The 27,329-nt window shown below is 38.0% G+C and overlaps 1 protein-coding gene across 1 annotated transcript in view; it reads right to left on the bottom strand.

Annotated features, from left to right (window-relative positions):
* The window catches only part of LOC150074972 (rab-like protein 2A), a 209,424-nt gene that overhangs the window by 34,545 nt on the left and 147,550 nt on the right, over positions 1–27,329 (bottom strand). The window contains exon 6 of the mRNA XM_090388715.1: positions 10,328–10,425. Coding sequence (XP_090244841.1) covers positions 10,328–10,425 — 98 coding nt within the window. The remainder of the gene's footprint in view (positions 1–10,327; positions 10,426–27,329) is intronic.

Raw genomic sequence — 27,329 nt, 5'->3', positions numbered from 1 at the left:
ATCTGTTCAACTTTTCCAGATCCTGTTGTAGTAGCATACTATCATTACTGTCATTAACAACCCTGCCAACCTTTGTATCGTCTGAAAACTTAGACATTAACTCTGATATACCTTCATCAATATCATTGATAAATACCGAAAACAACAATGAGCTGAACACCGAAACCTGAGGGACTCCACTAATAACATTCATCCATGATGAGTAGTGATCCACCGATAACCACTCTCTGTCTTCTTCCACTCAACCATCCTTTTATCCATTGTAGCAACTTGCCCTTAATGCAATACTACTCCCAATTTGTACAGTAGTCTTCTGTGTGCCACAGTATCAAAAAAGCTTTCCTAAAATCCATGTATATGATATCAGTATTACTCTTTACATCCAATTCGCGTGTAATCGCATCATACATTTGTTTGACAAACAAATTTGTCAAACAAGACTTCCCATTAGCAAACCCATGTTGTGTCTGAATTATAACTGCAGTCTTGTCTAGATGATCCTGCATCGCTTCCTAAACCAGTGACTCTATTATTTTTCCTGGAACAGAAGTTAGACAAACAGGTCTGTAATTACCCATGTCAGCCTTTGATCCCCCCCCCTTGTGAATTGGGGACACATTTGCACATCTCCATTCCATGGGGAACCTCCCCTGAGTCCAAGGAAGCTTTCATAATTATGGCTAAGGTTTGCTTACTTCCTTTGCTGCCTCCTTTAATATAACTGGATAGATCCCATCCACTCCAGGTGCCTTTCTTATGTTTAACTTCAACAATTTCTCCTCCACTTTTCTCTCAGTTATTACAAAATCAGCTCCCTGTTAGAGTTTGATAAATTCTGGTATTCCCTTCCTTGAATAAGTCCTCATGTGTGGAAGTAGATTCAAAATACTCATTTAGTTTATCAGCCACCTGAGCATTATCATCAATATTTAACCCATCTATGTTAAGTGGACAATCTGATTCATCCCTTTCCTTCTAGAGTTTACATAAGTGAACCTCCAACCCAAGTGAACAACAGAAAAACCCAAAGAAAAACAGCAAGAACTCTTTGCTGTTTTTCTTTGCATCCATTACAAAAGATTTCTCATAATCTGCCTTTTGCCTGCCTAACCTCTTTTGTGACTTGATTACAGACTAGCTTATATTTGCCATAGGCTTCTGTGTTGCATGATAATTTATATGCATCCCATGCATTTTTCTTCTCTGCCATGAGCCGCATTAATTCATCTGATATCCATTTATGCCTAAACTTTGAACAGTATTTCTTATTTGGAATGGAAGGCCTAGTACCCTCCAAGATTAAGTCCCTGAAGGCTTCCCATTTAGAATTCACTGTTGTTAACATCATCAGTTGATCCCACTGTGTAGAATTTAAAAATGCCCTCAAAGAAATGAGCTTGAGGGGGCCCCGTCAAGCTCTCAGCTGTCCAACTCAATGCCAGAGCTCACTTCTGGGCATCAGGCAACACAGCGGCAACCTCCAAGGCAGAATGCGCTGGTCCCAAAGGAACTAGTTATTGTTGGTGACTCTATTGTCAGGGAGATGGAGAATATATTGTGTAAAAAGGATAGATGGAACAGGACCAGGGTATGTCAGCCAGGGGCAAAAGTTGATGATGTTGTAAAGCATATATCATCTTTTAAGGGCACAAAAGGTGATATTGTTGTACACGTTGGCACCAATGACATTAAGAGTAGGAGATCTCCAGATTTACTTAACAAGTACAGGTTAATGTTGCAAAAAAGTCATGAGTCATGGTTAAATTTGAAAGTGTCTGTAATTTTGCCCAGACACGATAGGAGGGAATACATGATGACAGCCTTGTCAATCAATTCGGCCCTGGAGGGAATGTGCATGGCTCAAGTGGTAGGATTTTTTTCAGCGTAGTCTGTGCTTGTTAACTGCTTCTACAGGGATGGGTTACACTTAAATAGAAAGGGTGCAAGAATATTTGCTCATGCTATCAAGGCAGTGTTAGGTGGGTCGGAAAACTGCTAGCTTGGGGGGGGGATTCACTGACTAAAAGGTTAAAAGTAGCTGCAGGCAGAGGTGATTCTTGCACAACTTATATTAGAATAAGTAGCAACCTGGAGCGAGGGGTGCTGGAGGTTTCAGGGACTAATGGCAGTCATCGTGAAACAGTTGGGTATATGGGATGTGTTAGGGTAACTAATAATAAGGATAGGTACATGTATACTTGCATGTATACCAATGCTAGAAGTATAGTAAATAAATTTGATAAATTTGAAGTATTGGTCAAGACATCAAAGGCGGATATTTTTGGGATAGCAGAGACATGGTGTCACACAGATATAAGGAATGCAGAACTGGAATTTGGGGAGTACAATGTGTACAGAAAGGATAGACAGGATAGGAAGGGAGGAGGTGTTATGCTGTTAATTAAGAAAAACATAAAATCAAAAGAAGTGCATCCAGTTGATATAGATGAACAGTGCACTGTTCAGTCAGTTTGGTGTGACAGAAGCACTGCGAAAGCAAAAGAGTAGGAGTGTGTTATAGGCCTAATGACTCGAATAAGTAAAATGAACAATTGTACAGAGAAATAGAGTGGGCTAGTAAATCAGAATGTCGTATAACGGGGGATTTTAACTTCCCAGATATTGACTGGAACTTGTGGGTTGGTCACTCACACACTAGAGACATTTGTGGATTTTATTGGATGATTGTTTTCTGCAGCAGCATGTTCGAGAGGCAACCAGAGAGGGTAATACTCTTGATCTGGTTATCAGCAGTGATCATTCGTGTATTAAGAATTTGCAGATAAAGGAACCACTAGGTGGCAATGATCACAGTGTACTGATGTGGGATTTACTTAAAGGTATAATTACCATCAGGGGTAAAGGAAAGGGTTTTTTCTTCCGTAAAGGTGAGTACTGTGGTCTCATATAGTTTGCACAGTCGTTGGCAAGGTGGGTAACAATAGTCATCAGAGTGAGCTTCTACAACAAGATTTAGGAAAATTGGATAGATAAGCTGACAAATGGCAGTTGAAGTTTAACATTGACAAATGCAAGGTATTGCATATGAGCAGTAGTAATCCCAGAATAACATACCAACCCAGTGTAGTGTAAAATTAAAAAGACCTGGAGGTAACTGTGCAGTCACATGAATTCTCTCAGCAATGCAGCCAGCTGACAGGACAGCTTATGGAGTTTTTGTTTGCTAGCAGGATTAAGTGATTATCCCTTTGTACAAGGCAGTGGTTAGGCCGTATCTCAAGTACTGTATAAAGGCCTGGAGATCTCATTTTAAGGATGTAGATCTGCTGAAATGCGCATAGAGAAGGGCAACAAGAATGGTGAAGGTAACAGAAGGATGGCCATTCCAAGACAGGCTTCAGTTCTGAAAATTGCTGTATCTGGAGACAAGGCATCTGCAAGTAGATCTGATTGAAGAGTTTAGGACTATGAATAGATTGGGCAAGCTCAATGCTGATGACATTATTTCTCTTGCTCAGATTACGACAGTATGCCACTTAAATTTTACGGCTTATATTTGTAGCCAAACCTATACTGACAAAAAAAAAAAAAGGCATACACTTTCATGAACAAGAATATTTCTCACAGAGAGCAAATACAATTAAATTAGGGAACATTAATCACAGAAGCCTTGAATGCTTATATTCCATAAAAAAAAAAAAAAAAAAATACTCCACAAGGAAGATTCCAAGTTGGATGAATAAGGAAGTTGTCAGATTACTTGAGCAGAAAAAGACAGCATGGAAAAGTTACAGAGCAATAAAAAGTACTGAAGCCTATAACAGCTACAAACTGACCTGTAATAGTGCCACAGAAAAGGTTAGGCTGGCAAAGGCAGATTATGATATATCACTGGCAAAGAATCGGGATAAGGAATTCTTCACATATATAAATGCAAAGAAGAAGACAAATCAGAGACGTCAACACTGTTCAAATATTTCCACAACATTAATTTCTTCATTGTGTATTTTATGTCAGAGGTTCCCAAAGTTTCTCGGTTCACAGCGCCTTTAATGTCTCAGTAATTTTTTCAACACGCACCCAGACCAAAAGAAATACCTAACAGTTTCGTTTAGTAGTTAGGTCCAAACAACTTAATAAGAAATGCTGAAACTGTGAACTACCTCGAGCTAGTAGTTCGCGCGGTGTCAGACAGATGTCGAGTATCGTTGTGTTTCCCTCGAAAATTTAAAATATTCCGCAGCGCACAGTTTAAGACCTGTTGTTTTATGCAATAAACATTTAATTCCATAATTATTTTCATTATCTTTTACATTATATACAGTTAAAAAGTTATTTAAAAAAAAGGTATTTTTAAAATTCTTTATGAACATTCCAGAAGGTCAAGGACAATTATAATTTTTCCTATTGGTTATGATATTCGATTAACACGTTTCCGTTTTGCGTGATGCGCTCGCGGGACGAATTAATCGCGTTAATCGAGGCCCGCCTGTACTTGGATTTCAGGAAAGCTTTTGATACTGTTGCACATGGAAGATTACTGTACAAATTGGGAAAGTTGTGGATGATTTTGAAAACATATTCAGTGATTTTAAAACAGTTGAAGACATTGTTCAATATATTTCTTATCCATTTAATGTCGACTTAGATACGAAACAAATTGCAGAAAAAAAAAAAAAAAAAGTGCTGAGATTTTTCACACGGAGAAAAAAAAATATTTGAAAATGAAATTATTACATTGCGAAACAATATCTTCCTAAAAGCCAAGATCATCAGAAAAAGACTTTTGGAAATATGTTTGCCGAGAAAAATACTCAAATGTCAAAAGATGCAGTGAACTTTTAAATTCGTGTGTTGGTTCCACATATCTATGTGAATCGGCCTTTTCGCATTTGAAACAAACAAAGACGAAGAATCGCTCTACTTTTATGGACTTGCATACAGAAGATTCTTTACATGACATGAACACAAACTTCGCACAAATTAAAATTTCAAATACGTATGAATTTAAAATAGTATTTAATTTTAAAATTTATAAACAACATTTTTCAATGTGTTGATTAACTTTTTTAACCATGTGTAATGAAATTCTTGAGATGGTAGATTGCGGCACATTTTGAAAAAAAAAAGTATATCGCATCACAAATTAAGTTGACCATCCCTGCTGTATATTATCTTTATCAGTTCAAATAAGGCTTTCTTTGGATATTGTCCACTGTATTTTTAAAGCTTTGCAGATATGTTGTCAATTCCTGGTGCTTTGTTATTGCTAAGGGACTTTAAGGCTGCATTGAATTCATCTTTAGATATTTCCTCCTCCTCCATGTTTTCTTGTTCTTCTAGTGCAGTATTCCTCCATGTGTGTGTGTGCTTGAATTGTCATAAAGTTCTTCAACATATCGCCTCCATCTTTCCTTTTGTTCTTCGAAGTTCAGCACTGTCATTCCCTTTTCATCCTGCATTGTTGTCGTTTGGATTCCGCTACTCTTTCTTGTTAAATCTCTGATTTTCTATGTGCCAAGTCCAGCCGACCTTGTTGTTCAAGCATTTCAATCTCTTGACAGTTCTTTGCCCTTCCTACATTCTCTATCAATTTCATTCGTCAATCTACGATAGTTCCTTCAATCATCATCATCATTTTTTTGGCCTTTCACACTCCTCTTATCCATTTTCTGCAGTAAAATATCTGATCTAAGGCTTCCTCCTAACCAATGCAGCATTACAAGCCATCTCCTTGATTAAAGATCAATTTTGCTCTAGATCGTTCATAGTCTTCTCAGCAACAGTGATCACATTGGTCAGATCTTGAAACACATTTTTTGCAGTCTCCTGTCTAAATTTCTCAACGTTCCATCTCATGATTTCCTTTTATTCAGGCACTTCAATTTTAGTTCCACATTCATCTTCAAGAGTGAGTGGTCTGAATCTCCGTCCACTCCCGGATAGGACATTGCTTTCTTCACTTTTTTTTTTTTTTTTTTTATTACTCCAAAACAGTCGAAGCCTTACAGAGGAGGAATTTGACAGTAGCAATATAGTAATCATTCTATTTACAATCTGTACACAATGGCAGGTATCAATATACAATTTCAAATATAAAACATATACAATGCATATCATGCGTTACAAGCGATTTGCATTTTAGCAAAGCTGTGGTAACAGAGAAATTTGTATTTCTAAGCATTTTGTTGTTTTCTTTTCTTGATAGTTGACATTAAGTAGTTGCATCGATTGATTTGTGTTATTATTCTTATTGTTATCCCTATTTTTTTTTTTTTTTTTTTTCTAATTGTTATTTCTTATCTTAGTTCATTGAAGAAAAAAAATTTATTTTATTTTATTTTTTTTTTTGTTAAAGCTAAGTATACATATCTTTATAGTATTATTATTGTTGTTATTATTAAATTAGTCATTTATTTTCATTCTCTATTAGTTTGATTGTAAAACCTTTGTAGCTCTTTTTTGATATTAATGTTTTCATTTAGGATATCAATGTTGGATTCATTCAGCAATTTTGCAGTTCTGTTGAAGTAATGGAATCTGAGTTGATCAGTTCTGAATGGCTCTTGTGCCAGCATATTTTGTCTCCTCAAGACTCTTGGAGGACAGCTGAAGTTGATGAGGTAGAGCAGCTCGGGGGCATCGAACTTTCCAGCCACGAGATGCATTAGGAATTTGCAGTCTGCCGCAGCTCTTCTTTGGTAGAGTGGTACAATCCCGAAGTGAATGCACCGTTCATCGTAGGATTTTGTGTTCAATTCCAATCTAGATTTGTACACCAGGAATCTGACTATGGATTTCTGAATACGTTCCAGTTGTTTTATAAGAATTTTGGTGTGAGGATTCCAGATTTGTGAGGCATATTCTAGAATTGGGTTGATTATCATTATGCAAGCTGTTTTTATGAGCTGTATGTTGGTGAAATCGAAGCAGATTCTTTTAACCAGTCCAAGGGGTTTGGAGGCCTTAGCTGTAGTTTTATTTATATGTGTGTTGAAGTTTCCCTTCTCAGAAAACCATACTCCAAAATCTGAAACCTCATGTATTCTCAATAGCTCGTGATTATTAGCTTTATAGGGATAATTAATCTTGTGTTTTTTGTGATAGTCTGCGACAGACATAGTGCAGCATTTGTTTAAGTTTAGTGTTAGACCATTGTTTGTGATCCATCGGGTGATGGTGTCTAGTTCATTTTCCAGTGATTCACAGTCTTGTGTTGTTTTGATGGTTTTGTATATTTTCAAGTCATCTGCATATGAGAGCACTTTGATGTCTTGCATAATGATAATCAACATGTTGCATACAATCTTGTATGTTGTTAATATATACAGCAAAGAGTAGTGGCCCCAGAGGAGAACCCTGTGGGACTCCCCTTTGTATATGGAAAGTGGAGGAGTATCTTCCTTCAAAATGAACTCTGCTTTTCCTGTTTTCAAGGAAGTTAGACATAAGTGATAAGGCATTAATTACAGTATCTACATAAGGCTTGGTTACAGTATCTCTGTTCAACTAAGATGTAATCAATTTGGTACCTTCATGAGTTGCCAGGATTCTTGCATATATATCTTCTGTGGAGTGATGCCTTAAACCACGTATTTGTGTGTGTTTCTCATACTCAAACCGAAATTCCCCACAGTCTTTTCTTCCCTTCTCTCTCTCTCTAACATTGAATTCCAATCTCCCATAATTATCAAGTTGTCTCTTAAACTGGTTTTCCATATTAATTCCTCCAACTGTTCATATGTCTCATCAATTATATTCGTCAGCACTATTTGAGGTTGGCATATAAACTTGTATAATTATCATGTCGACTGGATTTGCCGCAAATCTGACCATGATATGTCTATGTCCCAATGATTCCACATCTACTAGTGCTCTCATGAATCTTCTTGTCATAGTTATTGCCACACTTCCCTGTCCACCACTATTTCCAGAGTACACAACTTTATAATCCCCTGCTTACAAATTTGCCTACTTCACTACATCTTGTCTCTGCCACTCAATGCACATTAATACCATTCCTCTTTTGACACTCTCCAGCTTTCCACATTTCAACATTTTTCGTAAGTTTCATGTCCCAATTCCACAACAGGGATTTCGCAAGTTGATGGCCTGGAAAGCTGTGACACTATCAAATAAATTTATATAATAATAAATGAGCTATTTAAGTAAGTTAGGTACTATATCTAGATCAAATACTACTAAAGATGAGAACCTTCTGGTATAGGTTTAAAATTAGATGAAAATAGTAATGTTAACATTGATAATAAGCAATCGAAAAATGTAAAAAATCCTGAGCATGATATGGAATCAACCACTAAAAAATATGTAGATAAGATGTTACTCATATTACAGAAAAGATGCAGAACGAAAAACTCACTTTGCAAAATGATTTATTAATCTTAAAGAAGTTAATCAAAAATTAAATAGTGAATTAAGAGCTACAAATAAAAACATTGATAGTATAAAGTTGAGTTTTGATTCATGTATCAGAGAAGACAGTGAGAAATTAAAAATATTTAAATAATGACTTAAAAAGTAATAAAGACTCTCATACAAAAGAAATTGACAACGTGCAATCAAATCTTGAAACTTATACTAAATCAGATAGTAAAAATATATAATCACTAGATACTGATATTAATTAAAAAGTACAAATGTTATGGGCCTTTATGAGAGCTTGAAGAACAGAGTAGATGCCCTTGAAGGACTTAACTTGGAGGAACCATCAAGCTCTCAGCTGCCCACATCAATGCCACAGCTTGCACTTGATTATCAGGCAACACAGCGGCAACCTTCAGGGCAGAATGCACTGGTCCCACAAGAGCTAGTTATTGTCGGTGACTATTGTCAGGGAGATGGGAAATATATTGTGCAAAAAGGATAAGTGGTATAGGACCAGGTTATGTCTGCCAGGAGCAAACTTTTATGATGTTGTAGAGCGGATATCATCTTTTAAGGGTGATACTGTTGAACATGCTGGCACTGAGTCAGAGATCTGAGGATTTACTCGAGCACAGGTCAATGTCGAAAAAAAGTTGTGAGTTAGGGTTAAATTCTAAACTGTCTGCAATTCTGCCCAGACATGATAGGAGGAAGTATATAATGAGAGCCTTGTCAATCAATTTGGCCTTGGAGAGATTGTGCAAGGCTCATGGGGTAGAATTTTTCTCAGCATGGTCTGTGCTTATTAACAGGAGAGACTGTTTCTACAGGGATGGGATACACTTAAATAGAAAGGATGCAAGAATATATTTGCTGATACTATCGCGGTAGTGTTAGGTGGGTCGGAAAACTGCTAGCTTGGGGGAATTCACAGACTAAAAGATTAATGGTAGCCACAGGCAGGGGTGAAAGTGATTCTTGCACTGCCTCTATTGGAATGAGCAGCAGCCTGGAAAGCAAGGTACTGGAAGTTTCAGGAGGTGCTGAGAGTCATCATGAAACAAGTAAATACATGGGACATGGGTTGTGTTAGGGTAACCAAGAGTAAGAGTATAGTAAATAAATCTGATGAATTGGAAGTGCTGGTCAAGACATCAAAAGTAAATATTGTTGGGATATCAGAGACGTGGCACCACACAAATATAAGCAGTGCAGAATTGGAATTTGGGGAGTACAATGTATACAGGAAGGATAGACAGGGTAAAAGGCGAGGATCAGTTTGTAGTCAACTCATCTTTCATCAGAATGCTGAAAAGGAAGTGGTTTTATTATTGCTACAGTAAGATGAATTATCTTCAGAAAAGTAACTCCTTCTAGATTTCGGAGCCAAGCAAATTGAGCTCAGTTTGTAATCAGTTTTTATTTAGTTCTAAAAAGCAGGCATGCTTCGACTGGAATGCATTTCGGGATGAATGGGGTCAATTTTTAAACTATATTTTAAGATTCTTCCATCTATACTTTTCATGATCATTCAACGAAACAGATAGTGAGGTGAGTTACTTAAAAAGAAGCTATTCTTGCTATTTTTAATATTAGATTTACTAGTGAAGTTCATGAAGGATTACATCATTCTGTCTGATCATTCACAAAAAACTTAATTTCAAACAGCCACAGTCTACTCTCAAAGAAGCCAGCAAAAGAAATAGAGGGTGGCCAACTCATAATGCAGCTGCTAACATAACTAATAATGTCTTGGGTATTTCTATAAGTTTGTTATTTTATTGAATAATCCTATAATTTCAGCATTAACCTTTTTGAACAATCATAAAATTTTAGCATTAACTTTATTGAACAATTCCATAATTTCACAATATGTGCACTGTGAATGTTACAAGAATTTACATTTAACATGCATTCAACCACCCATTACCTGTCTAGGATTAATCATAAAATAGAAACAAACACTTCAAGGAATTATCACCTTTACAACATTTGTTCCATCTGAAGCAGAAACAAAATAAAATGGCATTCCACATTTCTTTGGAAACTGAAAGCTTTTCTTTGTAACTTCATAATCCACTGGAAGAGAAAGAAAAATTTTAATTTAAAAATATATTTAAATTTAAACAAATACATTAATTAACTTTAAACATACCTACTAACTTATAAAAATTGAAAAAAGGATAACTTTTAATAGAAATTCAGCTTCAGCTGGAATTCAGCAAATCTATGAATAGTACTTTTCTCCCAGACTTTTCTTTCAAATAAATAATAACTGCTTAATTCACATCAGTAAAATTACACATTTCATCATGAAAGGCAACAAATTATTTTATTTCTTTGTTTATATATATTTTTTAATTTCTTTTTATCTCTTCAATTATATAGCAGTGACTAATGCAAAATCTTTCCTTTTCCTAACCAGCTTGAAGCTAATTTTTTTCTTTTTTAATGAAAACACCAAACCCAAAAGTATTAAAACCTATAGTACTTAGTACAGGGCATGGGTTGAGGGTTTGGGAGATGAAAGTAGATACTTCTTGATAGGAAGGTTGATCCCGAAAAACAGAAGTTGAAGGGATAAATGAGGAAGAAGAAAAGTCGGTTCTACAAGTTTGAAATTCAACACATGTTCAGACTCATTTCAAAGAGAGAGAGAGAGAAGAGGGGTATTATAGAAGCTAATTCAGAACAGTGTCCATTGAAGTACCAATAGAAAAGCCATGCAGCACAAACAATGTCTAAGAGACAGAGTGAAGAGACTTTGTAAGTGATGGTTCATTAATCAGCGTAACTGCCATTTTTTGAATGGAGAAAGCCTGAAAGAGAGAAGTTATGGGGGCACTGCCCCAGATATGGGTACAATATTTCACTGTAGAAGGGATTTGAGATTTGTACTGAATTGCTGTTTAGAAGAAAATGATGCTCAGAGCAAAACAGAAAACCCAGTGTTTTAGATGCAGGGGAAGCAATGCTACATAGACGAGTGGTCAGGAGTGGGAATGCAATACGCTCTTTGAATAGATCAGGGTTCAAGCCCCTGACTGCTAAATACAGTCGACCTGCCAACCGGCTGGACCAGCATGGCAGATTATGGTCCATTTCCCTCAACATTAATTGTTGAGGTGGCTTAAATTCTGCAGTGGATTATAATAGCTGCAGTTTACTTACTTTTATGGCAAGAAAGCTTTGAAGTCGGGATAATTCCCTAATAGAGATACGTGACCTTGTTTAGAAATCTGAGTACCATAAAAGATAAGCACGGGAACAAAAAAAAATCCTTTTGCGAGTATAAGGCGGGACTGAGTTTTAGAAGGATTGAAATAAACTGTTCCCTTTGCCCACTGAAGAATTACCTGGAGATCAACATCAAAAAGTTAAAGCTGTTTATGCAGTGCAAGCTTTCTCAAACTGTCAATTATCCATGGTAATTCGGGGACACTAGTGCCAGGATAACTGAAAACATGGTAAATCAAAATTATGTTTTTATTTCTTTAAATAACTTCCAAAACACATAAAAACATAAGATATTACACGTATATAACAACAATAATAATATTTCATTCATTTTGATAGAAAGTCTGATTTTCGACTTTTTTTTTTTTTTTTTTTAGTATTATTTTTCTTTTATTTTTCTTATGTGTCCATGAATTTGTAAAATTTCAATATAATCTACATCAGCGGTTCCCAACGTGTGGTTTGCAAGTGTTCCGAACAGTGTCACTAAAAATTCTATAATGCCGTCTGCTTAGATTTACATAGGTATATTAATATAACTAATAATAAACAATAGAGTAAAATAAAATTAAATAAAAAGTAAAGAATTGCCAAAGAAAGAAACCACATCTCCCACAATTCCTAATAATTAGTTTACTATCTTGATGATCCAGCTCAGATAGCAAACAAACTGAATGGTCAGGAGTATTTTGCATCTACATTCGCACATGAGGAGTTAAGGTTTTAAAATGGCAGGTTATCAAATTGTAGCAGGGTGCTTAATGATTTTGTAATAACTGAGAGCAAAGTGGAGGAGAAATTGTTGAAATTAAACATAAGAAAGGCACCTGGGGTGGATGGGATTTATCCAGTAATATTAAAGCAAACCCTTAGCTATAATTATGAGAGCATCCTTGGACTCAGGGGAGGCCTCACGGACTGGAGATGTGCAAATGTATCCCCAATTCACAAAGGGGGGGATCGAAGGGTGACACGAGTAATTACAGACCAGTTAGTTTAACTTCTGTTCCGGGTAAAATAATGGAGTCACTGGTTAAAGATGCATTGCAGGATCATCTAGACAAGACTGCAGCAATAATTCAGACACAGCATGGGTTTGTTAAGGGAAAGTCTTCTCTGACAAATTTGATAGGATATTATGATGTGGTTACAAAAGGAACTGGATGCAAAAAATAATTTTGATATCATATATTTGGATTTCAGGAAAGCTTTTGACACTGTTGCACATGGAAAACTATTGTACAAATTGGAGCAGAATGGTATTAAGGATAAGTTGCTACAATGGATAAAAGGATGGTTGAGTGGAAGAAAACAGAGGGTGGTAATTAATGGGTGCTGCTCTTCGTGGACTAATGTTATTAGTGGAGTCCCACAGAGTTCGGTTTTGGGTCCACTGTTGTTTTGTATATTTATCAATGATATTGATGAAGGTATATCAGGCTTAGTGTCGAAGTTTGCAGTTAGTTATTTGGTTTTTAGGAGCATTAGCAACTAAGGCCATATTGCTCCGGGATATGCGGTGGTCATTACCTGATCTTTCCACATTCTCCGTATTTGGTGGTGACTGGCTCGAACCCCAATCTAATCAAGAAGCGTGTGCTATGCACTGCTGCTCCTTCCCACCTGGCTACAGAGGCACCCGAAGTTTGCAGATGATACAAAGGTTGAGAGGGTTGTTAACGACAGTAATCGCAGTGTGCTACTGCAAAAGGATCTAGATAATTTGGGCAGATTGGCTAAGAAGTGGTAACTGAAGTTTAACCTTGACAAATGCAAAGTACTGCATATGGGTAGAAGTAACCCCAGAGAAACGTACCAACTGTGTGGTACTAGACTTAAGGTGGTAGAAAATGAAAAAGACCTGGGAGTAATTGTGCAGTCAGATATGAAGTTTTCTGAGCAATGCAGACAGGCTGCCAGGGCAGGTCATGAGGTTTTATGATATATAGGAATTTTGCTAGCAGGGAGGAGGTGATTGTCCTTCTGTATAAGGCAATGGTCAGGCCGCGCCTTGAGTACTGCGTACAGGTCTCGAGGCCTCATTTTTGGAAAGGATGTAGATTTGCTTGAGGGTGTACAGAGAAGGGCAACAAGATTGGTGAGGAGAATGAAGGGATCCTCTTACCGAGAGAGGCTTAAGTTCTGCAAACTGCAGTGGTTGGAGACTAGGCACCTGTGCGGTGAACTGTTGTTGTTGTTATTTGGTTTTTAGGAGCATTAGTAACTAAGGCCATATTGCTCCGGTGCGGTGGTCATTCCCTGACCTTTCCGCATCCTCCGTATTTGGTGGTGACAGGCTCGAACTCCGGTCTAATCAAGAAGCGTGTGCTATGCACTGCTGCTCCTTCCCACCTGGCTACGGAGGCGCCGCGGTGAACTGATTGAGGTGTATAAGGCCTTGAATGGGTTGAGCACACTGAATTCTGATGGGATCCTTCCATTTGTTCAGATTACGAACCTAAGGGGGCATAAATTCAAATTAAGAAAAGACAGATGTAGAATAGATGTGCGGAAATTTGCCTTTAGCCAGCGGGTGGTTAATTGCTGGAACAAATTTCCATCTGTCTTTGTGGAAGTTGATAGGTTAAATAAATTTAAGGAGGAACTGGACAGGCAATTTGGAGGGAATGGTGTGATTTTTTTTTTTTTTTTTTGCTGATGCTGCATAAGCTCATACACTTGCTTTCTTGCATCACATGCAGCCACTACTACTACTATCTTACAGTATATTATGCGGAATAAATGTTTTCCATAATAATTTTTTTGATTCTCAAGGACCATTGTCATGTACAGGTATTTTTTTTTTTTTTTTTAGAATCTATAGTACTTAGTACCATGCATGGGTTGAAGGTTGAAAAGTTGAAAGAAGATACTTGTTGATTGAAATATGTATGAGGGAAGGTTGTTCCAGAAAATGGCAGTTGAATGAATAAACGAGGAAGATGAAAAGTTGGTTCTGTAAGTTTGAAGTTGGACAGTAAATGGATGTTGGCTGGTGGCGGCACGTGTTTGGACAGTTTTGAAAGAGAGAGAGAGCTGGAATTATAGAAGCCAATTCAGAAGAAACAGTGCCTGTGGAAGTATCTATACAAAGGTCTATGAGACAGAGAGTGAGAGACTATGTTAGATATGAGACTGTTCCGCAGTAGCATGGTGCTATCGTCACCATCCTCCTCACACCGGGTGGAAAATGCCTGCGTTCGAATCCATCAATGACGCGAGGAATTTTAATGGGTTTTTTTTCACTCCCTGGATGAGTTAGTCGGTTTCAGGCACAATAAATATATGGGTAAATGTAATCATTTACGAGTGACCTTAATATCATAAATTGTTTTTTTTTTTTTTAGAGATGAGACATTAATTAACCTAACTGCCTTTTTTGAGTGGTATCTAGAAGTCTGAGAGGTTTTGGTGGCACTGCCCCAGATGTGGGAAAAATATTCCATGGTAGGGCAAATTCGCGATTTCTACAGAGTCAACAACAATTTGGAAGAAAAGTAACGCCAAGAGAAAATGAGAAAACCAAGTTTTTTAGATGCAGAGGAAGTAATATTTGTAATGTGTTTTATGTTGTTGTTATTTGGTTTTTAGGAGCATTAGCAACTAAGGCCATATTGCTCTGGGGATATGCGGTGGTCATTCCCTGACCTTTCCGCATCCTCCGTATTTGGTGGCTCACGGGCTCGAACCCCAGTCTAATCAAGAAGCATGTGCTACGCACTGCTGCTCCTGACCACCTGGCTATGGAGGCGCCAATGTGCTTTATGCTAGGAGAGATTAGAAGTCAGGGTAATCCACAAGATCTTGCCTAAAAATCAGAGCGTCATCGAAGATAAACATGGGAGCAGAAGAATCCTTTTTGCTAGATATAACACAAGACTGAGTTTTAGAAGGATTGAAAGTAAGATATCTTTGTCCCACTGGAGATCAGCATTTAAGGAAATGGTAGTGGATATTCGAGAAGTGGAAGCTGTTTGAGCAGGGCGAGGTTTCTAAAAGTGGAAAGTGAAATGCAATGTGCTATCATCAGCAAAACTATGGATAGGATTTCCATTCAATGGAAGAAGGTCATTAATATATAAGATGAAAAGAGTGGGGGAAAGAACTGAATCTTGGGAGACACCAGCATTAGTGGAGAAGTTAGAAGACAGAGAGCCATCTACCATCACCCTCAGTAAGCAATTAGAGAGAAAACTGGATAACCAATTACAAAAAAAGTTGGAAAACCATAAGAGGGAAGCTTATTTAGAAGACCTTTATGACAAACATGACTGAAAGCCTTTGAGATGTCACGAGCAATTGCTTGTGTTTCACCGAACTTTTCCACTGAATTTGTTGACAAATGGGTAACAATTCCAGAATATCACGCCGACCGGGCTAGCCGAGTGGGTAAAGTACCTGCCCGGCAAGCCAAAGGTCGCAGGTTCGATTCCCGCCTCAGGCTTGGATCAAAGTACTGCAAAAACCTTGAGAGGTGCAATATGGCCACAGAAGCCGATGCACCAACAACTACCAAATCAAAAAAAAAAAAAAAAAATCCAGAATATCACCAGTGGATCGACACTGATGGAATCCATACTGGCAATCGTTGATCAGACATAAGGTTTATAGATAGTTTAAAAGTTGCCGGTTAATTGATTTACTTTAGAAAGAGTAGATGTAATTGCAAAGGGACGATAATTGGATGGGAGGGATTTGTCACCCTTTTTTAAGAACTGGCTGGATATGAGCAAATTTCTAAGCAGAAGGAAAAATACGTTTGGAATAAAAAAGTGAAAAAAGGCAGCAAAGAACAAAAGTAAGTTCAGGAGCTCAGGTTTTGAGAACAAGTGGAGAAATACCATCAGGACCTGGAGCTTTCTTAGTATCAGATTCATCAAAATCCTACTGACGTCCTTTTGAACGAAGACCACAAGTGGCACTGAATGGATTGTACTGGGAATGGTTTGAGGTGATTTACCAAGATCATCAATACATAAGTTGGAAATAAAATAGGATGCCAGCAGGTCAGCTTTATCTTTGGCTGATGTGACAACAGAACCAATTGGTTTTGACAGAAGTGGGAACAGATATGGGCAAAAATTACAGCCCATAGTTTTTGGCAAGAGATCAGAATGGTCAGCTACCATTGGACAAGTAAGTTTTCTACTCTTAGCCTGTTCGAAATCTAGTTTCGACTGATTAATAACTGCTTTACAAAGTATAAATGATACTTAACAATAAAAATGATTATTATGCTATGTCACTTATAAAAAACGAAACATAGTACTGGAAATATTTTGTAATAAAAATTCAGAAATATTATACGATTTCAGAGAATATAGTGAGTTGCTTTAAAAATATTAAGCTGAAAAGGGTTCACAATAAAAAAAATATTATCTTGAAAGGGGTTCGCAACTAGAAAAGGTTGGGAACCGCTGATCTACATCATCTTAACTTTCCACAAATTTAAGTAATGTCTCTCTACAGCTGTTAGGGCTTCATTACAACTTACTTTGCAAGTAGGTTGTAGTTCTTGCTGTAGGTTCTTGCACACTTTGGATTAAGTCATTGTCAATCATTTTTGTCTATATTTAACCATTGATTAACACTTGCCTCGTCTAAGTCTTCGCATCCTTCAATATTTTGAACTTTGGATGTACTTCGCATCCTTCAATATTTTGAACTTCGGATGTATTTCGCATCCTCCAATATTTTGAACTTCGAATGTACTTCGCATCCTTCAATATTTTGAACTGAGTTTAAAATATCAGGAATGATTTCTACAGTGTTATTTGAGTCTCCCACTTCCAAGTTATTTTCAGCAATTGCAAAGTCATTGGGCAATATTTCTTTGAGCGTTTTATAATTGTTTTGCTTTCAGCTTCCACCCATGCAGTAGAAATGTTACAGATAGCATCTTTACCTGTTAACGACTTCCAAAATAAAAGAGAATTCTTTTCTTCCGTGATAAAATCCATCATCAAGGTCTTTCTATACAATCGTTTCATGTGGTCCATAGGTTGTACCAGTGGTGTTACACTGGGTGGAAGATAAATGTTGACAATTTGAATTTTCTGTAGATAGTTGTTCCAGTGGAGGATGGGATGGAATGTTATCTAATAACAAAAGTTCTTTGTGGGGGAGACCTTTAGAAGACAATTTCACGTCTTTTAATAATTTCCAGTTTCTTTTCCACTGTAAAAACAACTCATTTTCATTTACCTGATATTTTTAGGGGTTGAAATGCAAGATAAATATTACTTACAACAACAACACAGCAAGCACAAGAACAAGCTTTCGTGATGTTTAGTAAACAAATGCGAATAGGTTACATTTGTAGGTTATTTGGTGCAAGAAATGCAGCGGTGTTTCAAGAAACTTGACTTCACATCTGCAGATGTAAAAACACCTGACATGATTCACCAAGTGGCAAAACGAGAGTCGCGACAGTGATTTCCTGTATGTACTCTACATGTAACTATAACAATTCATATAACTATAAGTATAATAATTCATGTAACTATAACGGATCATTGAGGTGAGTGCCGTAGTATTAAGCCTTGACTAAAGCACATATTTTCTCTATATATACTTTACGAATCCACTTGCACAGATAAATAATATTCTTTAAATGTTTGTTAAAAATAAACCTACATACATAAAGAGGACCACGGTTAATCCGACCCTACGGATAATTGAGCCCTGGATAATTGACGTTTTACTGTAGAATGCAATGAGCTATCATCAACAAAACTATGGATATGATTTCTAGTCAATGGAAAAAAGGCCATTAATATACAAGAGGAAAAGAGTGGGAAAAAAGAAATGAACCTTGGCGAACACCAGCATTAGTGGAGGCATTAGAAGACGGTGCCATCTACCATCGCAAGACAGAGAGAGTGTTTATTAACGGATACTGCTCTACACGGGCTAATGTTATTAGTGGAGTCTCCTAAGGTTCAGTGCTGGGCTTACTGTTGTTTTCTATATTTATTAATGATACTGATGAAGGTATATCAAGCTTAATGTCTAAGGTTACAGATGCCACAAAGGTCGGCAGGTACTGCAAAAGCTACTGCAACAAAATCTAGAAAAATTAGGCAGATGAACTGAGAAATGGCAACTGAATTTTAACACTGACAAGGGTTTTAACATTACATATGAGTAGTAATCACAGATTAAAGTATCAACTGTGTGGTACTACACTCAGGGTAGTGTAAAATGAAAAATACCTAAGGTAGTTGTGCAGTCAGATATGAAGTTCTCTGAGGAGCGAGAAAAGGCTGGAAGGAGAGCTCATGAGGTTTTCTCATTGACATACAGGAACTCTGCTAGAAGAGATAAGAAGGTGATTATCCCATTGCACAATGACATGATTAGACTGCATCTTAAGTACTGCATACATATCTGGAGGCCTCATTTTATAAAGGATGTAGATCTGCTAGAATAGTTACAGAGAAGAGCTATCGGTGAAGGGAACAAAAGATTGGTCTTACAAAGAAAGCTTTAGTTTGGCAAACTGCAGAGTCTGGAGAATAGGCATGTTTGAGGTGATCTGATTGAGGTGTTTAAGGCTTTGAGTGGATTGAGCAAGCTCAATGCTGATGGTATTCTTCCTTTTCCTCAGACTACCCACGTGGAAGATATAAATTAGAAGTGAAGAAGAATGGTTGCAGGATAAGTTGTTGTTGTTTGGTTTTTAGGAGCATTAGCAACTAAGGCCATATTGCTCCGGGGATATGCAGTGGTCATTCCCTGACCTTTCTGCATCCTCCGTATTTGGTGGTTACGGGCTCGAACCACGGTCTAACCAAGAAGTGTGTGCTATGCACTGCCGCTCCTGCCTACCTGACTACGGAGGCGCCAGCAGAATAAGTATGTGTGGAGGTTTGCCTGCAGCCAGTGTATGGTTGACTGTTGGAACAAACTTCCATCTGTCATTGTGGAAGTGGGTTGTTTGAATAAATTACCTGAAGATCAGCATTTAGGGAATTGGTAATCTGCAGATTTACTTAACAAGTACAGGTCAATGCTGAAAAAAAAGTCGTGAGTTAGGGTTAAATTTGAAAGTGTCTGCAATTCTGCCCAGACACGATAGGAGGGAGTATATGATGAGAGCCTTGTCAATCAATTTGGCCATGGAGAGATTGTGCATGGCTCATGGGGTAAAATTTTTTTCACCATGGTCTGTGCTTGCTAACAGGAGAGACTGCTTCTACAGGGATGGGACACACTTAAATAGAAAAGGTGCAGGAATATTTGCTGATGCTATCGAGGCAGTGTTACGTGGGTTGGAAAACTGCTAGTTTGGGGGATTTCACTGACTAAAAGATTAACTGTAGCCGCAGGCAGAAGCAAATTTTTTTTTCTTGCACTGCTTCTATTGTAATGAGTAGCAGCCTGGAAAACAAGATGCAGGGTATTTCAGAGACTTCTGGGAGTCATTGCAATACAAGTAAATACATGGGCTGTGTGTGTTAGGGTAACTAAGAGCAAGAACAATTGCATGCATACTTGCGTGTACACTAAGGCTAGAAGTATAATAAATAAAATTGATGAATTTTAAGTGCTGATCAAGACATCAAAGGCAGATATGGTTGGGATATCAGAGATGTGGTGTCACACAGTTATAAGCAGTGCAGAATTAGAATTTTGGGAATACAGTGTGTACAGAAAGGACAGACAGGGTAGGAAGAGAGGAGGGGTTATGCTGTTAGTTAAGAAACACATAAAATCTAAGGAAGTGCATCCAGTTGGCACGGGTGGACAGCGCAATGCTGAGTCTGTTTGGTGTGACATGAGAGTAGGAGTATGTTATAGGCTTAATGACTCTGATGAGTACAAAGAACAGTGCAAAGAAATAGAGTGGGCTAGTAAATCAGAATGCCTTGTGATGGGAGATTTTAACTTTCCAGATATTGACTGGAACTTGCGGTTTGGTCACTCGTGCGCTAGCAAGACTTTTGTGGATTTATTGGAGGATTGTTTTCTACAGCAACATGTTCGAGAGGCAAACAGAGGGAGTAATACCCTTGATCTGATTATCACAGTGATTATTCATGCATTAAAAATTAGCATTAGCATAGGCATATGATGCAAGAAAGCAAGCTTATGCAGCATTAACCAAAAAAAAAAAAAAAAAAAAAAAACACTTCAACTTCACCCCTCCGTTCGTTCGAAATACCTGTCCAGCTGAGCCTTAAATTTATTTAGGCTATCAACTTCCACAACAAGGGATGGAAGTCTGTTCCACTACCCGCTGTCTAAAGGCAAATTTCCGCACATCTATCCTACATCTGTCTTTATGCCATCTCAGGTAATTATTCTGAGCAAGAGGAAGAATCCCATCAGCATTGAGCATGCTCAGACCATTCAAGGTTTTATACACCTCTATCAGATCACCTTACCGGTGCCTAGTCTCCAGACACTGTAAGTTGCAAAACTTAAGCCATTCTTCGTAAGAGCAACCCTTTGTTCCATTCACTAATCTTGTTGCCTTTCTCTGTACTCGTTCCAGCAGCTCTACATCTTTCTTGAAATGAAGCCTCCAGACCTGTACACAGTAGTCAAGGTGTGGCCTGACCATTACCTTATACAAGGCAATCCTTATCACCTCCTTATCCCTGCTAGAAAAATTCCTGTATATCATTGGCAAGACACCATGAGCTACTCTTGCAGCCCATCTGCACTGCTCAGAGAACTTCATATCTGCCTGCACAATTACCCCCAGGTCCTTTCATTCTCTACCACTGTCAGTGTAGTACCACAGAGTTGATACTTTGCTCTGAGGTTGCTGTTCCCATATGTAGTACTTTACATTTGTCACTGTTAAACATCATTTGCCACCTCTCAGCCCATCTGCTCAACTTTTCTAGATTCTGTTACAGCAGCATAGTATCAGGAGTGTCCTTAACAACCCTGCCAATCTTTGTATCGTCTGCAAACTTGGACATTAAGCTTGATATACCATCGTCAATATTATTTATAAATACAGAAAACAACAATGGACCCAACACTGAAACCCGAGGGACTCCACTAATAACATTAGTCCACGATGAGCAGTGTCCATTGATTACCACTCTCTGTCTTCTACCCCCTCAACCACCCCTTTATCCATAGCAGCAATTTGCCTCCAATGCCAGACTACACTTAATTCGCTTAATTCCCCAAACCTACCGTCATCAGTAAAAGCTGGTTATCTACTTTGCCGTGTTCATCCCTGTGTATCCAATCCCTTGAGATGTTACAAGTGCCAAAAGTATGGCCACTCTCAGACAACATGCAGAGGAAACCCAGTATGCCGACTGTGGATCTTCTGATCATACTCAATCTGAATGTTTGGCGACAGAAAAAAACTTGTCCCAACTGCAAAGGCAACCATCCTGCCTATTCCAAAATGTGTGACAGATCGAAAATTGAGAAAAAAATTGTTAAATATAAGTTTGAAAACAAGGTAAGCTATCAAGAAGCCAGGAAAATAATTTTTTCCTACTATGCCCAAATGTACCTGTCAGTATTACACAAAAACAACAAAACAGTGTCCACCCAAACTGTTGTTACTGTCCCCTCAAACATATCAATCTCCGACTGGGCTCGCACTGTCCTCTCTCTCAGCAACAGTACAATATCCCTCAGCACTCAGAACAGGCATGTAACACTTCTCTAACAATACCAGTGACATCTCCTTCCTCACCAGTGATTGCTACTTCATCACACAGTAAAAGTTTCAATTCAAAAAAAAAATATCCAAGACACCTCCGTGGTTACTAATTATTCATCCAACCATGAAGACCTGATTTTAGAAATATATGTAGAGGAAGAAATGGACACTGGTCGGACTATATTTCCAAAAAAAAAAGACAAACCAAAGTCTGACCAACGTAAAACTGCAAAAGCAGTCTGATACAGCTCCTTGTACTCATCTCAAATAATGCCTTATATTTTACAGTGGAATTGTAGAGGACTTTGCAGCAATATCAAAGATATCCATGACCTTATTCATCACTACTCTCCAGTGGGTTTCTGCTTGCAAGAAACCTATTTAAATTCCCAAATTACCACCTCCATAAAGAACTACTATACATCGAAAAGATCAATACCTCAAATGCTGCCCGTGATGGTATGGCCATCTTGATCAACTCACAGATCCTAGTAAAGCAAATTGTTCTTCAAACAGAAATTGAAGCTGTTGCTGTACGTTTCATTACTCAGATTGTGATAACACTAGTCTCAATCTATCTTCCACCAAATCATACCTTCTCTTACCAAGATCTGGAAAACCTTCTAGTGCAGTTACCTTCCCTGTCTGTCTGTCTGTTGGGGGATTTCAATGGTCACCACCCTTTATGGGGATCTTCTAAATTAGATACACATGGCCGACTGATTGAAACCTTTCTGGATAGGCAAAATCTTACCATTCTTAATACAGGTGAATCTATACACATACAATTGCCAACCGGACAAACTTCTGCAATTGAACTCTCAATATGCTCCCCAGTACTGTTTTCAGTCATGGAATGGTCTGTTATGAATGATCCCATGGGCAGCAATCATTTCCCAATTATTTGTAATATGCTCACTGCACAACCACCTTTAGCTGAACTCTGCCAGAAATGGAAATTCTCTCGTGCCCAACTGGGTCAAATTTCAGTCAGCTATCACCCTGGATGAGGAAAATATACGATTACAGCCCATTGATGAAGGAACGGAATATATCAAATCCCACTTGTTATCAGCAGCTAAAAACTCTATTCCATTAACAAATCCTACGGCCTGGCACCATTTTAACTACTGGTGGAATAAAGAATGTACGAAAGCAAAGAGGGAAAAAAATAAGGCATGGAATTTATTTCAACGATCACCAACAACGGTTAATCTCATTAACTATACGAAACTAAGGGCAAGAGCGCATCTCATTCAAAAACAAGCAAAGGATTCCTGGACTCTGTTTGCGTCCACTGTAAATAGAAACACTGACAGCAAATTAATATGGAAGAAAATTAGACAGCTTTCTGGAAAGTTTCCGACCATCCCTTCTACAATCCTTTCCTGGAATGGGCAAGAACTCTCTGCTCCTCTGACTATAGCAAATGCCTTGGACAAAACCTTTGCTCAAGTCTGAGCAGCATCAAGCTATTCCCCGGAATTCCAGAAAATCAAGAACATCACTGAACAGCGACCCATAAACTTTCGTACCTCTCTAATCTTACCATATAACCAGCCTCTTTAGTATTTGGAACTTCTACAAGCCGTTAGAACAGCACGCAACAGTGCAGCAGGACCCGATGGAATATATTACATCATGTTACAGCACCTTGATGACAAACAATTGAAGCTGCTACTGTTATTTTATAATCGAATATTTCTGGAAAACATCTATCCTATGTTTTGGCACCATGCCACAGTTTTGGCCTTTTTGAAACCTGGTAAAGATCCCTGGTAAAGAAGTGCAAAAATTCAAGTTAGACATCGTTGTGATATCAGAGACAAAGAAAAAGGGATGTGGAGAGGAAATAATGGGAGAATACTGCCATTTTTGGAGTGGAGTCGATAAGAGTGAAAGAGCAAGAGCAGGAGTTTCTATTGCTGTTAAAAAGCAATTGAGACACAACATCAAAATGAAAGAATGATCTCATTGGAACTGAAAATGTATGGGAGAGAAATATGTATTTTTGGAATATATGCCCCAACTAATGACACTGCTGATACCTTGAAGGATGAATTTTGGGAGGATCTGAGAGAACTAATAGAAAAAATTCCTAAGAACAAAGAGATATTTCTAATGGGAGATTTCAATGCAAGAGTAGGAACTGAACAAAATAGCAAAGTTATTGGAAGATTTGGAGAAAAAGAGAGGTACGACAACGGAGATAGACTATGCAGTCTTTGTGAATGGTTCGACTTCAGAATAAACAACACATTTTTCCAACACAAGGATATCCATAAATATACTTGGTCACAGGAGACAAGACAAATTAGATCAGTTATAGATTACATTATTTCAAAACATTCAGGGACATATGTATTGAAAGATGTCAGAGTTTATAGGGGAGCTGAATGTGGATCTGATCATTTTCTTGTTAAAACAACACTGAGGTGGAACTGGATTAAGAAAATATGTGTGGACCAACAATGCAGGGAAGGAGAAATGCTACAAGTGGATCAATTTAACATTGACCTACTCCAGGACAACAGCATTAGAAACAACTTCACCCAGAGACTGGATGCTGCAATTAACATAGAGATAAAAGGTAATACTGAAGAAATCTACGAATATTTAAAAAATACTGTTAAAAAAATAGCTCGTGAAATCCTGGGCAAAAAGAAGAGCCAAGGACCAAAAAAGACCTGGATTACAGAGAAGGTAAGAGCTGCTGTAGAGGAAAAGAAACTTGCATATCAGAAATGGCTGGGTGATAGGAATGATACATATAGGAACATTTATGTTGAAAAAAAGAAAATAGCCAATCGGTTGGTAGTAGAAGCAAAAAATGAAGAATGGGAAAGGAAATGCACAACTATTAATAGCAAATTGGGCTTCAAGCAATCCTTAAAGGTCCTTAAAGACTTGAGAAAATGGAATAAACACAAAGCTGGTTTGCAATTAATACCTTTGAAAGACTGGACGGAGTACTATGAAGGACTTTTAAAAGAAGACCGGGAAGAGTTCAAGACGATGGAGGATTTTGTTGTAGAAGACTCGGGCTTAAAAGTTTCTGTTAGGGAAGTGGAACTCCTGCTAAAGGAAGGAAGAAATGGCAAATCACCTGGACCTGGAGGAGTTTACATGGAACTTCTGAAATATGGAGGAAGAGGAGTGGATGTTCTGATACAAAAACTGTTAAATAGTATACTGAGAGAAGAAGAAAAACCAAAAGAAATGATAACAGGATATATTACACCAATTTATAAGAAGGGCGATCGGAAAAGCTGTTCAAATTACAGAGAAATATGCGTCTTGAACCCGCTGTTAAAGATCCTTGGAAAATGGATCAGGAACCATTTAGAAGCCCGAATCGAGGTATCAGAAGAACAAAGTGGTTTTTCAGGCGGGAGGTCATGTATAGATCATATCTCAACAGTACAACAGATCCTTGAAAAATGCCAATCAAAAGGAAAAAAATCTTTATGATTTTCATTGTTCTTGAAAATGCACATGGCAGTGTTCCAAGAAAACTCTTATAGGAAGCACTGAAAGAGGCAAATATTGATGGACAACTGATTAACATTATTAAGGCAATTTAATGGAATAATAGATGCAGAATTAAAGTGGGATCAGCTTTGTCACCTGAATTCCACACTTCAAAAGGCTTATTTTTTTTTTATTTTTTTTTTTTTATGTGAACCCCAAACACGAGAGGTATTACAACCTATAGTACTTAGTACCGTGCTTGGGTTGGAGGTTGAAAAGACAAAAGAAGATATTTGAACTTCTGTAGATTGTAATTTTCAGGAAATACGTATGAAGGGAGGTTGTTCCAGAAAACGGCACCTGAATGAATAAATGAGGAAGATGAAAAGTTGGTTCTATGGGTTTGAAGTTGGACAGTAAATGGATGTTGGCTGGTGGCGGCACGTGTTCGGACAATTTTGAAAGAGAGAGCGGAAATTATAGAAGCCAATTCAGAAGAACAGTGCCCATGGAAGTATCTGTAGAAGAGGCATGCAGCAGAAACATTGCATCTATGAGAAAGCGAGTGGAGAGACTCTGTTAGAGATGAATCATTAATTAACCTAACTGCCCTCTTCTGAATGGAATCAAGAAGCCTGAGAGAAGTTTTGGGGGCACCACCCCAGATGTGGGAACAATATTCCATGGCAGGGCGGATTTGCGATTTATACAGAATGAGCAGCTGTTTGGAAGAAAAGTAACGACGAGAGCGAAAGAGAAAACCAAGTTTTTTAGATGCAGAGGAAGCAATATTTGTAATGTGCTTGTGCCAAGAGAGATTAGAAGTCAGGATAATCCCCAAAAGAGATATATCATTTTGCCTAGAAATAGGAGTGTCGCTAAAGATAAGCATAGGAGCAGAAGAATCCTTTTTGCGAGATATAAGACAAGACTGAGTTTTAGTAGGGTTGAAATCAACTAAGTTGTCATTGCCCCACTGAGAATTACATGAAGATCGGCATTTAAGGAATTGGTAGCAGATTTTCGAGAAGTTGAAGCTGATTGAGCAGGACAAGGTTTCTCAAAATGGAAAGTTGAATGCAATGTGCTATCATCAGAAAAACTATGGATAGGATTTCCAGTCAATGGAAGAAGGTCACTGATATACAAGAGGAAAAAGAGTGGAGGAAAGAACTGAACCTTCGGGGACACCGGTATTAGTGGAGAAGTTAGAAGACAGACAGCCATCTACCATCACCCTCAGTGAGCGATCAGAGAGAAAACTGGATAACCAATTACTAAAAACAGTTGGCTAACCATAAGATGGAAGCTTGTTTAGAAGACCTTTATGCCAAACACGATCAAAAGCATTTGAGATGTCAAGAGCAACTACTTGTGTTTCACCGAACCGTTCCATTGAATTAGTCCATAAATGGGTAACATAAGCCAGAATATCACCAGTGGATCGACACTGACGGAATCCATACTGGCGATCGTTGATCAGACAGAAGGTTTCTAGGTAGTTTAAGAGTTGGCGGTTAATTGATTTCTCCATTACTTTAGAAAGAGTAGAAGTAATTGCAATGGGACGATAATTGGATGGGAGGGATTTGTCACCCTTTTTAGGAACTGGCTGGATATGAGCAAATTTCCA

Source organism: Mastigoproctus giganteus, chromosome 14 (assembly GCF_048544385.1).
Source record: "Mastigoproctus giganteus isolate SK-2022 chromosome 14, ASM4854438v1, whole genome shotgun sequence".
NCBI lineage: Eukaryota > Metazoa > Arthropoda > Arachnida > Uropygi > Thelyphonidae > Mastigoproctus > Mastigoproctus giganteus.
Note: the sequence above shows the minus strand (reverse complement) of the source record. Positions and strands in the feature narration are given on the sequence as shown.